At 35.8% G+C, this 12495-nt stretch overlaps 1 protein-coding gene across 6 annotated transcripts in view; it reads left to right on the top strand.

Moving 5' to 3' along the window:
• The window catches only part of SLC44A5 (solute carrier family 44 member 5), a 382764-nt gene extending 380143 nt beyond the window's left edge, over window positions 1–2621 (top strand). For all 6 annotated transcript variants that reach the window (XM_087866006.1, XM_045802007.2, XM_087866008.1 and 3 more), the window contains one exon: window positions 993–2621. In XM_087866006.1, coding sequence (XP_087722132.1) covers window positions 993–1099 — 107 coding nt within the window. In that variant the 3' untranslated portion in view covers window positions 1100–2621. The remainder of the gene's footprint in view (window positions 1–992) is intronic.
• Window positions 2622–12495: the final 9874 nt, after the last annotated feature.

Below are 12495 nucleotides of genomic sequence, written 5' to 3'. Positions count from 1 at the left end.
CCTATATTCTTATATTCTTGGCTGTTCCAGGAGTCAGAAAATTAAGACAAAGATTAATTTGGAGACTTCTAATAATCATAACTTCTTCTGTATTTTAGATTCTTAGACTAAAAGGGGCCCATGTATTACGTGTTTAACATTATACAGGTGATCAGACCAAAAAATTCACTAGAGGAAAAGTGTTCACTGAACTATATGGAGGCATATTCTATAGCTGGCTAGATTTTAAGGATCTAACCCACAGGTACAAAATCATAGGAAAAGAAATGCTATTTGGTTCAGTGTTTTTAAATAACTTCCTTAGTACTTAAAGGAAGAATCTCTAAGTATAGAAGTTTTAACTATATTATGGACTTAGTTCTAGTCAGAAAAAGTTTTTCCCACTCGTTACTTCTTTGTGTAGAAGAGAGTAAAAATGAGCATTGTTTTTGAGGGAAAAAAATAGACGCTATTATCTTACAAAGCGATTAAAGTAACTACAAAACAGTCTTTCTCAAAACTTGCAGTTTAAGGCTTCGAAATACATTGAAATTTTACAAATCTTATTTTTTAAAACGATGCTAACTAAATTGGCAAAACAAAAGCAATTTTGAACAAATACAATAATTTAGAAAGTGAATTGAGTATATACTACTTTTCAGGAATTTAAAGGTGAATTTGGAAACACCGGATGAGGTTGTGTTTTGTTTTGTTTTTAGTAAGTTTGCTATCCGAAAGAAGGTAAAAGTTATTTCCTCAATCATGCATCTGAGAGGCATGCACTATTGGCAGAATATGACCCGGTACACAGAATGAGATAATACTCTACTAACGTATTGATAAGGGCTGCTTGTTTTCTCATAGGTATGTTTACAATAATGCCAAACTATGCTCTTTAAAAAAGAAAAAAAAAAAAGTTTTGAACTGCTGTAAAGCAAGTGTGCAGCAGATGGCGACGTTACTTCTCTTACAGTTTTGCTTTGATATTTACTCTGTGCCGTTCTTCCTCCTAGTGGAAGATGTAGAAAGAAACGATGGCTCTGCTGAAAGGCCCTATTACATGAGTCAGTCTCTGCTGAAGATTCTGAACGAGCCAAGTATGCAAACTAAGAAGCATTAGAAGTACAAACTGTGGTCATCCTGCAGCGGTGTGTTACCTAATCTTCATCTGCTGTGTCCGCACAACACACGTTTCAAAAGTGCTTTGTGTTCGGAACACTGTATTCACCACCTTGTTGGCTTTTATTTGCATGTTTAATACCAAAGCTTATACTGTAATATGTGAAGCCATCAGAAGTCGCAAGGGAATTGTTAATAACATGGTACATTTTTATACTAAGGATCTTTTGTTTTGGAATTCATTTTCAAATATAGTGGCTAGGATGCTTTGAAAACACTAGTGAATATGGTCATATTCTTTTAAATATTACATTGAAAAATGAAACGTTATTTAAATCGATAGCTCCTAATATATTTTTTAAATTACAACTAAAAGACTTCTGCAGGGAAAATTGGTCAACAAAGTGAAATAGAAAATTTTAAAGTTTTCCCCACTCCTGTTTGACAGTAAATTGGTAAAAGGACTGCCTGCTCCAGATTTTGTTCTCTTTAAGTATAGAATGTTTCCTATTAAACAAATTGCCAATCATCCAGCCTTTACTACTTAGTCCTCTCTGACAAAGTGCCTTACTGGCTGTTTAATACTACCCAGCTTTTGTGGGCAAGTTTACAAACCTTGTTTAAAAAACAAAAAAAACAAAAAAACCTGCAATGTTTAGTGATTGAAACAAGTCTTCAAGAATTTGTTTTCCTCTTAGCTCACTGGTTGGAAACCACTTGTCATTTCAGTATGTTTGATATCCTCACTGTAGAGAGTACATTTTGCAGCATAAACAATTTCCCTTGCGCCTAGTGGACATTCATGAATGTGTACTACACGCAAGAAAAAAAAAGTGAAAGGATGCTTGTTAATTTTTTTTACTAAATGTAAGAAGTTTAAAAATCTAATCTTTTCTATAGTAGATCTTTGAAAATAGGTATAAGACTACATTTCTCAGTGTTTTACAGTTTGGAAAGGGACACTTTGAGAAATTACAAAGGGAAAATTTACCCCTGGAAAGGGTGCTCACAGGTGTCATGTACTGAATCTTTCTGTTTTAAATGATTGTTTATGATCATCGAGAAGTGTTGTATGTATTTCATTTTTTAACTTTTGATATGAAATCAGTTTATTTATAATGTTAACTTCTATTGTGCTAATATAAAGAGGAACATAATTTCTAATTCAATTTTAAGTAATTTTGCTAGTACTACTAACTTTAAAGAAAATGAATTCAGTTTGTTGTTCAGTGTGAGAATATTCACCCCTAGGGAATGTCAGTCAGATAGGATAATTTGTGAAAGCTTTGAGAATCATGATCACATTGGTTTAAATGTGACTTTAGATATTCTTTTATGCCAAAAACAAACTCACATGAGCACATGATAGTCTGAGCTCTATAATCAATCTGCTTCTGCTGTGCAGAAATATTAGGAACATATTGTCTAAATATCTTTGATAACTAAAATGTTTAATATTTAATGAATTTGTTGTTACTCATCATTTTAAATCTGGTTTTTTTTCTTCTAATAAAGATTTAGATAAAAAAAACTGTCTTTTTATTTCTTTAAGCTAGAAAAGGAGAAAAGCTTTAGTTTTTAAAACCTACCATAAGCTGACAGAATCTTCTCTGTATCAACTAAGGTTTTTTTTTTTTTAATATCTAGATATATCTCTTAAAAAATTTCCATTTTTCTCTAGCTGCACATTGTCAAATAACTGAAACTGATAATTTTAACTGATAATTTATATGAAGTAAATAAGTCAAAACTAAATGGATAAGAGATGGATTTTTAAAACCCAAATTAGTTGGTTTTTGTTTTAATTTACCAAAGGTTTGCTCAGTCCCTCATTTGGTTTTACCAACATTGGAAGAAGCAAATCTCATTATTTTAAAGTCAGGAATGAATTTAGAGAACCTTTGAAAAATGTGAACACTATCACTGGCTTATCTTAAGCTAAAAGTTTTCTTACATTGAGCTCTTCCTTAACAAATGTGTAAGAATCTGTTTTTTAATTGAATTATGTTAAATCTTCTAAATTAATTTTTCTTTAAAATTTAATAGATTTCTTTCAATGAAAACATAAAACAATATTCTTGCAGTTTTCAGTGTTCTTTTAAAATGTTCCAAATCTAATTGGATGTTAATACAATTAATGATTCTTATTTAAAATAAAAATATAGTTTGGTTTCCAGAAGAAATCTAAATTCTGCTTTAGATTTTAGTAACTCTTACTTTTAGATGATAAAGCACTAATCCTATTTCTAAAGTGTTTGAAATTGGACTATGATTAGATTTTTCTGTGTTGCCTACAAAATTTAAAAAGTTTGTGAATCCATACACTAAAATTACACTATTAAAGGTTCTGGGGAATCACCAGGCATAATGCGGTTATTATTTGAATATTGGAAAACAGGCTCTGTGTAACAATTCAGTATTCTTCTTTTACTGTACAGCTGAACAGCACTCATTCCAATGTATGTTCTTTCACTTTTACAAGTGGTGCCTCAGGAAATTGCTCTTAAACTCTAACCAGGCACAACAATTATCTCCAGTATTATCTGGTTCTGGACTGGGGAACATGCTTTATAAATTAGTCTTTGTTGGCATAAGATGGGACAAAATTGAACTAAAATTATTATTGCAGACGATGGTATATGAAACGGTGTCTTGACGTTTTTTTCCCAGTTTCTTGCAAATATTATCCTTAAATATTTGTTTTTAAAATATAGCTATACGATTATAAGACTACAATTCAATAAATCACAGATGAAATAGCTTACCAATATAGCAGGAATAATTTACTTTTCCAAAGTAACTTTCCATATATCATGTTTTTTCTACTAGAACTAACATGGATATTGAAGACGTCTCTCAGGACCTGAGTTACTTCTGGCCCTTAGTGAGTCTGTCATCTCCCAGAAAACAAAGTTATCCCCCATTAAAACAAACGTGATTGATTCACTCATGAAAATTGAGTACCACATTATACAAGTCTTGGACATCAGGATAATGTCAAGGTCATGGACCCTCTTAAATTTATCAGGTCAAATTAACCAACTTCTCCACAGCTTTCTAAGAATAAAAGGTAGCTAAAACAGCACAGTATTTGGAAATATCTTCTCTAACGTTTTCTGTGCTGGGAAGAATGGGGACTGTTGTGTGACACACTTGAAAGCAATCAAATCAAGAGTTCTGGGGAAGGTGAGAGTACGAAGATCCTAAGCTCACCTCCTCCAAGGGATATAACCAGATAACACCTACCTCAGTGTAAACAACCCAGAAAAGAACCCAAAGACTGGCAGAACAGACTCTCTACAACTAAATGTAGAGAAGAGGCCACATCAAAGAGGGTAGGGAGGGTAGAGATGCGGTTGGGAGCTAAACAGACCCACAGAACTGTGTGCAGGAGGGAGGGAAGCCCTGGGTGTAGAGGGGGAGAGGAGTAGACCTTCACACCAGGCACACCATGCATGGGGAACCTGCACAAGGAAGAGGAATCCCTATAACATTCAGCTTTGAAAACCAGAGCCGCAGATTTTGTGAGTCTTACAGTCAGTGGAGCTTAAAACCTGGAACTTTAAAAATCAGCAGGCTGGCCTCTGGGAGAGCTAGAAGGGCAATAAGAATCTGAGTCCCTACCTTTAAAGAGACAGCACAACAAATAGCCCACAGAGATACGGCACAGATGCTGCAGTTTGAAAAAGTCTGGGCTATGCAGGAAGGAGATTTGCTGACTAATCGCAGAACATGTGCTAGAGGGGCAGGTGATCTTTGAGAGATGTTGCGAACAAAATTGCTGGAGGGTGCCATTTCCCTTCCCCAATTCCCAGTCTAGATACACAGACACCTGCAGGAATAAGCATAGTGTCCACACACTACCTAGCTTACTAACAGTGTGCCCCACCACTGCACACTTCTGCGGATTCACTTCCTCCAACTCAGCAAGAGTTTTGTCTGACAGTTGCAGGTCCCCTCCCATAGCAAACCTATATACCTTGCTGGCACCATGCACCCTGCTCCCACACTCTCCTGTGGAGTCGCCCCCTCTAGCCCTGTGCCAGGAGTTTCTAAAGCAGCTCCAGGTCCCCTCCCACAGCAGATCTGTGCAAACCTGGCTAACACTGTGCACTCTGCCCCTGCATTCTCCTGCAGACCTGCCCCCTCCATTACATCATTTGCTGAAGCCCATCTAAAGCAGTGCTAAAGCCTGGCAGTGTGCACCCCAACAGGGGTCAGAAGCACATCAAAGTGATTCCTGCCACAGGGACAGGGGACAATAACCACCATTCCAACTGCAGCCCTAGCAAGGGGCTGGGGGCAGACTTCTGATCCAACTGTGGACCCCCCACCAACAACAGCTTCTCAGGGGAGAACAAGGAAAAGCACCCTGCAGTTTAGTGCTACGACATCTCTGGCAAATGACTAGTCTGATGCAACTCAAGCCCAAGGCAGCTCCAGACTGGTCCACTAATGACACAGGATCCAAACCCTGCCCACAACAAGGAAAGGGAGCTATTGCAAATGACTGGGCTAAAGGCAAATGCAGCTCAGCCACGACGGCAGGATGCACACAACACACAAGATACTTCTGAAGCACCAGATTCTGGGAATGGGTGACATTGCACTGCAGGTCACTACTTTCAAGAGCAGGAGATATAGCTGATTTTCCTAACACAAGGAAACAGACACAGCTAAACAAAATGAGACAGAAGAATATATCTCAGATAAAAGAACAGGACAAAATCACAGCAAGAGACCTAAACAAAATGGAGGTAAGTAATATGCCTGCTAGAGAATTTAAAGTAATGGTCACAAAGATACTTCTTGGATTTGAGAAAAGAGTGGAGGACCCCAGTGAGACACTTAATAAAGAGAAAACAAAAATTAACAAATCAGAGATGAAGACTCAAAAGTAAAATTAACAATACAATAAATGGAGTATGTAGTAAAATAGAGGAAACAGAATTGATCAGTGACCTAGAGGACTGAGTTATGGGAAGCAATCAAGCTGAAAAGAGAGAAAATAATAATAAATAAAAATAGGCTTAGGGACCTCAGTGACACTATCAAGCATAATAACATTTGCATTATACAAAACCCCGAAAGAGAAGAGAGAGAAAAGGGGGCAGAAAATGTATTTCAAGATATAATAGCTGAAAAATTCCCCAATCTGGAGAAGGAAACAGAAATCCAGATCCAAAAGACACAGAGAGCACCCAACAAAATCAACACAAGGAGGTCTACACCAAGAAACATAGTAATTAAAGTGGTAAAAAGTAGTGATAAAGAATTTTTAAAGCAGTAAGAGAAAACAGTTACATACAAGGGAAACCTCATAAGGCAATCAGCTGATTTTTTAGCAGGAACTGCAGGCCAGAAGGGAGTGCCATGATGTATTCAAAGTGCTGCAAGGGAAGAATCTGCAGCCAAGAATACACTATGCAGAAGGCTATCATTCAGGATAGAAGGAGAGATAAAGAGTTTCCCAGACAAACATAATGAAAGGCATTCATGACCACTAAATGATCCCTACAAGAAATGTTAAGGGGACTCTGAAAGTGGAAAACAAAAGCCATAAGTAAGAGTAAGAAAAATATGAAGCACAAAAGCAAAAAAAAAAAATTAAGTACATCTGTAAAAATCAGTCAAGAGAAACACAAAAAGATGTAAAATATGATACCAAATATCCAAAACATGGAGGGGAGAAGAGTAAGGAATGAGTTCAAAATGAAACGACCATCAGCTTAATATACACTGCTGTATTCAGAAGGTGTTAAATATAAAATGAATGGTAACCACAAATCAAAAAATAGTATAGACATACAAAAAATAAAGAGCAAGGAATCCAAGTATTTTGCTAAAGAAAACCAACTGATCATGGGAGGAGACAGCAAGAGAAGAAAGGAACAGAGAGGAACTACAAAAACAACCATAAAACAAGTAACAAAAAGGCAATAAACACACATATTAATAATTACTTTGAATGTAAATGGACTAAATACTCCAATCAAAAGATATAGGGTGACAGAATGGATAAAAAAGCTAGATCCATCCATATGCTGCCTACAAGAGACTCGCTTCAGACCTAACACACTTATAGATTGAAAGTGAAGGGATGGAAAAACATTTATCGTGAAAATGTAAGAGAAAGCTGGGTTACCAACATTTATATTGGACAAAATAAACTTAAAACAAAGATGGTAATAAGGAACAAAGAAGGACACTACATAATCATAAATGGTGCAATCCAACAAGAAGATATAACAATTATAAATATTTATGCACCCAACATGGGAGCACCCAAATACGTAAAGCAGCTAATAACAAACATAAAGGAAATGGTCAATAGTAATACAATAATAAGAGGGGACTTTAACACCCCATTTACATCAATGGATAGATCATTCCAAACAGAAAATCAGCAAGGAAACAGTGGCTTTGAGTGACACAATATTTAAGATGGATCTAACAGATATGTTCAGAACACTGCATCCTAAACAACAGAGTACCCATTCTTCTCAAGTGCTCATGGAGAACATTCTCCAGAAGAGATCACATGTTAGGCCACAAAACAAGTCTCAAAAAATTCAAAAAGATAAAAGTCATGCCATGTGTCTTTTCTGACTACAACACTATGAAACTAGAAATCAACCACAAGAAAAAATATGGAAGGAACACAAACACAAGGAGGTTAAATAAAATGCTACTAAACAACGAATGGGTCAAACAAAGAGGGAATAAAAAAATATATGGAGACAAGTGAAAATGAAGACACAACAGTCCTGGGGCACCTGGCTGGCTCTATCGGTTAAGTGTCCAACTCTTGGTTTTGGCTCAGGTCCTGATCTCACGGGTCATGAGATTGAGCCCCACATTAGGCTTGGGCTCAGCAGGAATCTGCTTGGATATTCTCTCTCTCTTCTTCTTTTTCCACTCATGTGCTCTCTCTCAAATAAATAAATAAAATAAAATAAAAACGAAAGAAAGAAAACACAACTGTTCCAAATCTTTGGGATGCGGCGAAGGGTGTTCTAAGAAGGAAGTTGTTAGGATGACAGGCCTACCTCAAGAAGCAAGAAAAATCACAAATAAATAACCTGAATATAATAAATAACCTACGTACAAATAACACACATAAAGGAATGAGAAAAAGAAGACCAAAATAGTCCAAAACCAGCAGAAGGAAGGAAATAATAAAGATCAGAGCCAAAATGAACAAAATAGAAACTAAAAAACAAAACAATAAAACAGATCAATGAAATGAGGAGCTGCTTCTTTGAAAAGATCAACAAAAATCAATAAGGTTTTAACTAGACTAATACAAAAACAAAAAGAGGACTCAAAATCATGAACAAAAGGGGAGAAATAACAATTGATACCACAGAAATACAAAAGATTGTAAGAGAGTATTATGAAAAAATACATGCCAACAAATTGGCAACCTAGAAGAAATGGATAAAGTCCTAGAAATATATAACCTCCCAAAATCGAATCAGGTAAAAACAGAAAATATGAACAGATCAATTTACCAGCAATGAATTTGAATCAATAATCACAAAACTACCAGCAAACAGAAGTCCAGAGCCAGACAGCCTCACAGGTGAATTCTACCAAACATGTAAAGAAAAGTTAATACCTATTCTTATCAAACTATTCCAAAAAATAGAAGAGGAAGGAAAACTTCCTAATTCATTCTCTAAAGCCAAGATTACCCTAATACTAAAACCTGATAAAGACACTACAAAAAGAGAAGACTACAGGTCAATATCTCTGATGAACATAGGTGCAAGATTTCTCAAAAAAAAAAATTAGCAAATCGAATCCAACAATATATTAAAACAATCATTCACCATGATCAAGTGGGATTTAGCTGTGGGATGCAATGGTGATTTAATATTCGCAAGTCAATCAGTGGGAGACATCATATCAATAAAAGGACAAAAACCATATGATCATTTCAATAGATGCAGAAAAAGCATTTGACAAAGTACGAAATCCATTCATGATAAAAACTCTCAACAAAGTAGGACAGAGTGAACACACCTCAACATAATAAAGGACGTCTATGAAAAACCCACAGCTAACATCATACTCAATGTTGAAAAACTCAGAGGATTTCCCCTAAGGTTATGAATAAGACAGAGATGTCCACTCTTACCACTGTTATTTAACATAGTACTAGAAGTCCTAGCCACAGCAATCAGATAACAAAAAGAAATAAAAGACATCCAAACTGGTAGGGAAGAAGTAAAACTCACACTATTTGCACCTAACATAATAATATATACAGAAAGCCCTAAAAATTTCACCAAAAAACTCTAGAATTGATAAATGAATTCAGCAAGGTTTCAGGGTAAAAATCAATGTAAAGAAATCTGTGCCATTTTTATATACTAATAATGAAGCAACAGAAAGCGATATTAAGAAAGCAATCCCATTTACAATTGCACCAACAGTAATAAAATATCTAGGAATAAACTTAGCCAAGGAGGTAAAGACCTGTACTCTGAAAACTATAATACACTGATGAAAGAAATGGAAGAAGAAACAAACAAGTGAAAAGATATTCCATGCTCATGGATTAGAAGGACAAATGTTAAAATGTCCATACTACAGAAAGCAATCTACAGATTTAATGCAATCTCTGTCAAAATCCCGACAACATTTTTCACAGAACTGAACAAACAATGCTAAAATTTGTGTGGAACCACAAAAGATCCCAAATAGCCAAAGAAATCTTGAAAAAGAAAAACAAAACTGGAGGTATCACAATTCTAGAATTCAAGATATACTATAAAGTTGTAGTAATCAAAAGGGTATAGTTCTGGCACAGAAGTAGACCCACGGATCAATGGAATAGAAAGTCCAGAAATAAACCCACAGTTTTATGGTCAATTAATCTTTGACAAAGGAGAAAATAATATGCAATGGTAAAAAAAGTCTCTTCAACAAATGGTGTTGGAAAAGCTGGACAGCTGCATGCAGAAGAATAAAACTGGACCACTGGCTTACACCATACACAAACTCAAAATGGATTAAGGATTAAATGTAGACCTAAAACCATAAAAATGCTAGAAGAGAGTACAAGCTGTAATATCTCCGTAGCAACATTTTTCTAGATATGCCTCCTGAGGCAAGGGAAATAAAAGCAAAAATAAACTATTGGGAATATGTCAAAATAAAAAGTTTCTGTGCAGCAAAGGAAGCAATCAACAAAACTAAGACAACCTATGAATGGGAGAAGATATTTGCAAATGACATATCCAATGATGAGTTAGTCTCCAAAATATATAAAGAACTTACACGACTCAAAATAATCCAATTTAAAAATGGACAGAAGACATGAACAGACATTTCTCTAAAGAAAATATACAGATGGCCAACAGACACATGAAAAGATGCTCAGTATCACTCAGTATCAGAGAAATGCAAATCAAAACCAAAATGAGATGCTACCCCTCACCTGTCAGAATGGCTAAAATCAAAAACACAAGAAACAAGTGTTGATGAGGATGTGGAGAAACAGGAACCCTCATGCACTATTGATGGGAATGCAAACTGGTACAGCCACTGTGGAAAGGAGTATTCCTCAAAAAATCTTAAAATAGAATTACCATGTGACCCAGTAATTCCACTACTGTGTATTTACCCAAAGAATACAAAAACACTAATTTGAAAAAAATATATGCATCCCTATGTTTGTTGCAGCATTATTTACAATAGCCAAATTATGGAAGCAGCTCAAGTGACAATTGATAGATGAGTGGTTAAAGAAGTGGCATATGTCTACTTATTTCATTTAGTAGTATACTGCCTACATCTGTGCATATCATTGCAAATGGCAAGATTTCATTCTTTTTATGGCCTAGTAATATTCCATACACAATATACTGCTCAGTGAAATAAGAGAAAGATACCATATAATTTCACTCATATGTGAAATTAAAGAGAAAAAAAAGAGAGAGAGACAAACCAAAAAACCAGACGCTAAGCAATGAAGAACAAACCGAGGTTACCAGACGGGAGGTAGGTGGAGGGATGGATGAAATAGGTGAAGGGGACTAAGAGCACACGCATCATGGTGAGCACCAAGTCATATATAGAATTGTTGAATCACTATATTTTACACCCGAAACTAATATAACACTGTATGTTAACTATACATAATGAAAAATTTTAAAAAGCAATCAATTCAATTTTACTATTTGAAGTCACTACCTTTTTTTTTTTAATGTCTTATTTCTTTTTTCCTAGTCCTTTATATCTACTATATGATTGGGAATAATTTAAGTAAGTGGAGAAAACAATCCTGTGAACGAAGTAAAGTGCCCTTCTACTGAAGGCTTGCAAATATGGGCATGTTAATATTCTGACCCTTTGCTATTAAAAAGCACTGTGTTTGGGGGACCTGGGTGGCTCAGTCACTTAAGTGTCTGCCTTCAGCTTAGTCCCTGAACCCGGGGTCCTGGGATCGAGCCCCAAGTCAGGCTCCCTGCTCAGCAGGGAGTCTGCTTCTTCCTCTGCCCCTTACCCCCGCTTGTGCTTGCTCACATGCTCTCTCTCTCAAATAAATAAATCTTAAAAAAATAAAAATAAAAATCACTGTATTTTAAAAGGGACAGGAGAAGCTTATCAAGAAAAAATGTTCCGTTTTGCATGTAAATTCAAGGGAGCCCAGACTTGATTCATTGTTAGGTTAACCTTGAAATCTACATTTTTCCAGCCAGATGAATGTGTGCTGCTGCAATGGTGTCTGTACAGAAAAGGAAATGAAAGGAAGATGTTAGGAAAAGCATTGGTATCCAAGGAGAGAATAGAAAAAAGTTAAGGATAGATTTTAAAAGGCTCTAATAGGATTCAAGAAGGCAACATTACAGAAAGTGGGGTGCCTTCTGAATGCGATTCATAAATCTATTGAAAAAGAAGCTCAATAACAAATCAGTAGCTAATAATAAAATTTTTCATCTTCCGATAAACAACACTGAAACATAATAAAACCTATCACATAGATGTTTTTAGCTCAAGCAAACAAAGGAAAAAAAATGATGTCCCAACATGATTTATGATTAAGGGATTAAAGAACATCTGCCTCTTTTTCTCATTGCTCCTGTATGTTAGCCAAAGTTTTGTTATTATGATAAGCTGGTGTATTTTTCTCTTCACTCCAACTCACTGTCTCCCTCTATCTCATTTCTCCTTGCCTATAAGAAATTGAAGTCTTTGAAAAGCAACGGGGTTGGGAGAGGAAAGGAAAGAATAAAAGTAAAGACTTCCACTAGAAGCCTGGGTTGTGCTATAAAGTATCAGGTTCATGGAATGAGTTCTGAGCACGAGGGCACCAGGGATGGCAAATGACAGAGACCAGGAGTAGGGCACAGGCTGTTAGGATGGGCTTTAGAATCAGATACGCTT

Source organism: Ursus americanus, chromosome 12, assembly GCF_024610735.1.
Source record: "Ursus americanus isolate L20-20 chromosome 12, mUrsAme1.1.p, whole genome shotgun sequence".
NCBI lineage: Eukaryota > Metazoa > Chordata > Mammalia > Carnivora > Ursidae > Ursus > Ursus americanus.
The sequence above is the reverse complement of the archived record's forward strand: the minus strand, read 5'-3'. Positions and strand labels throughout refer to the sequence as shown.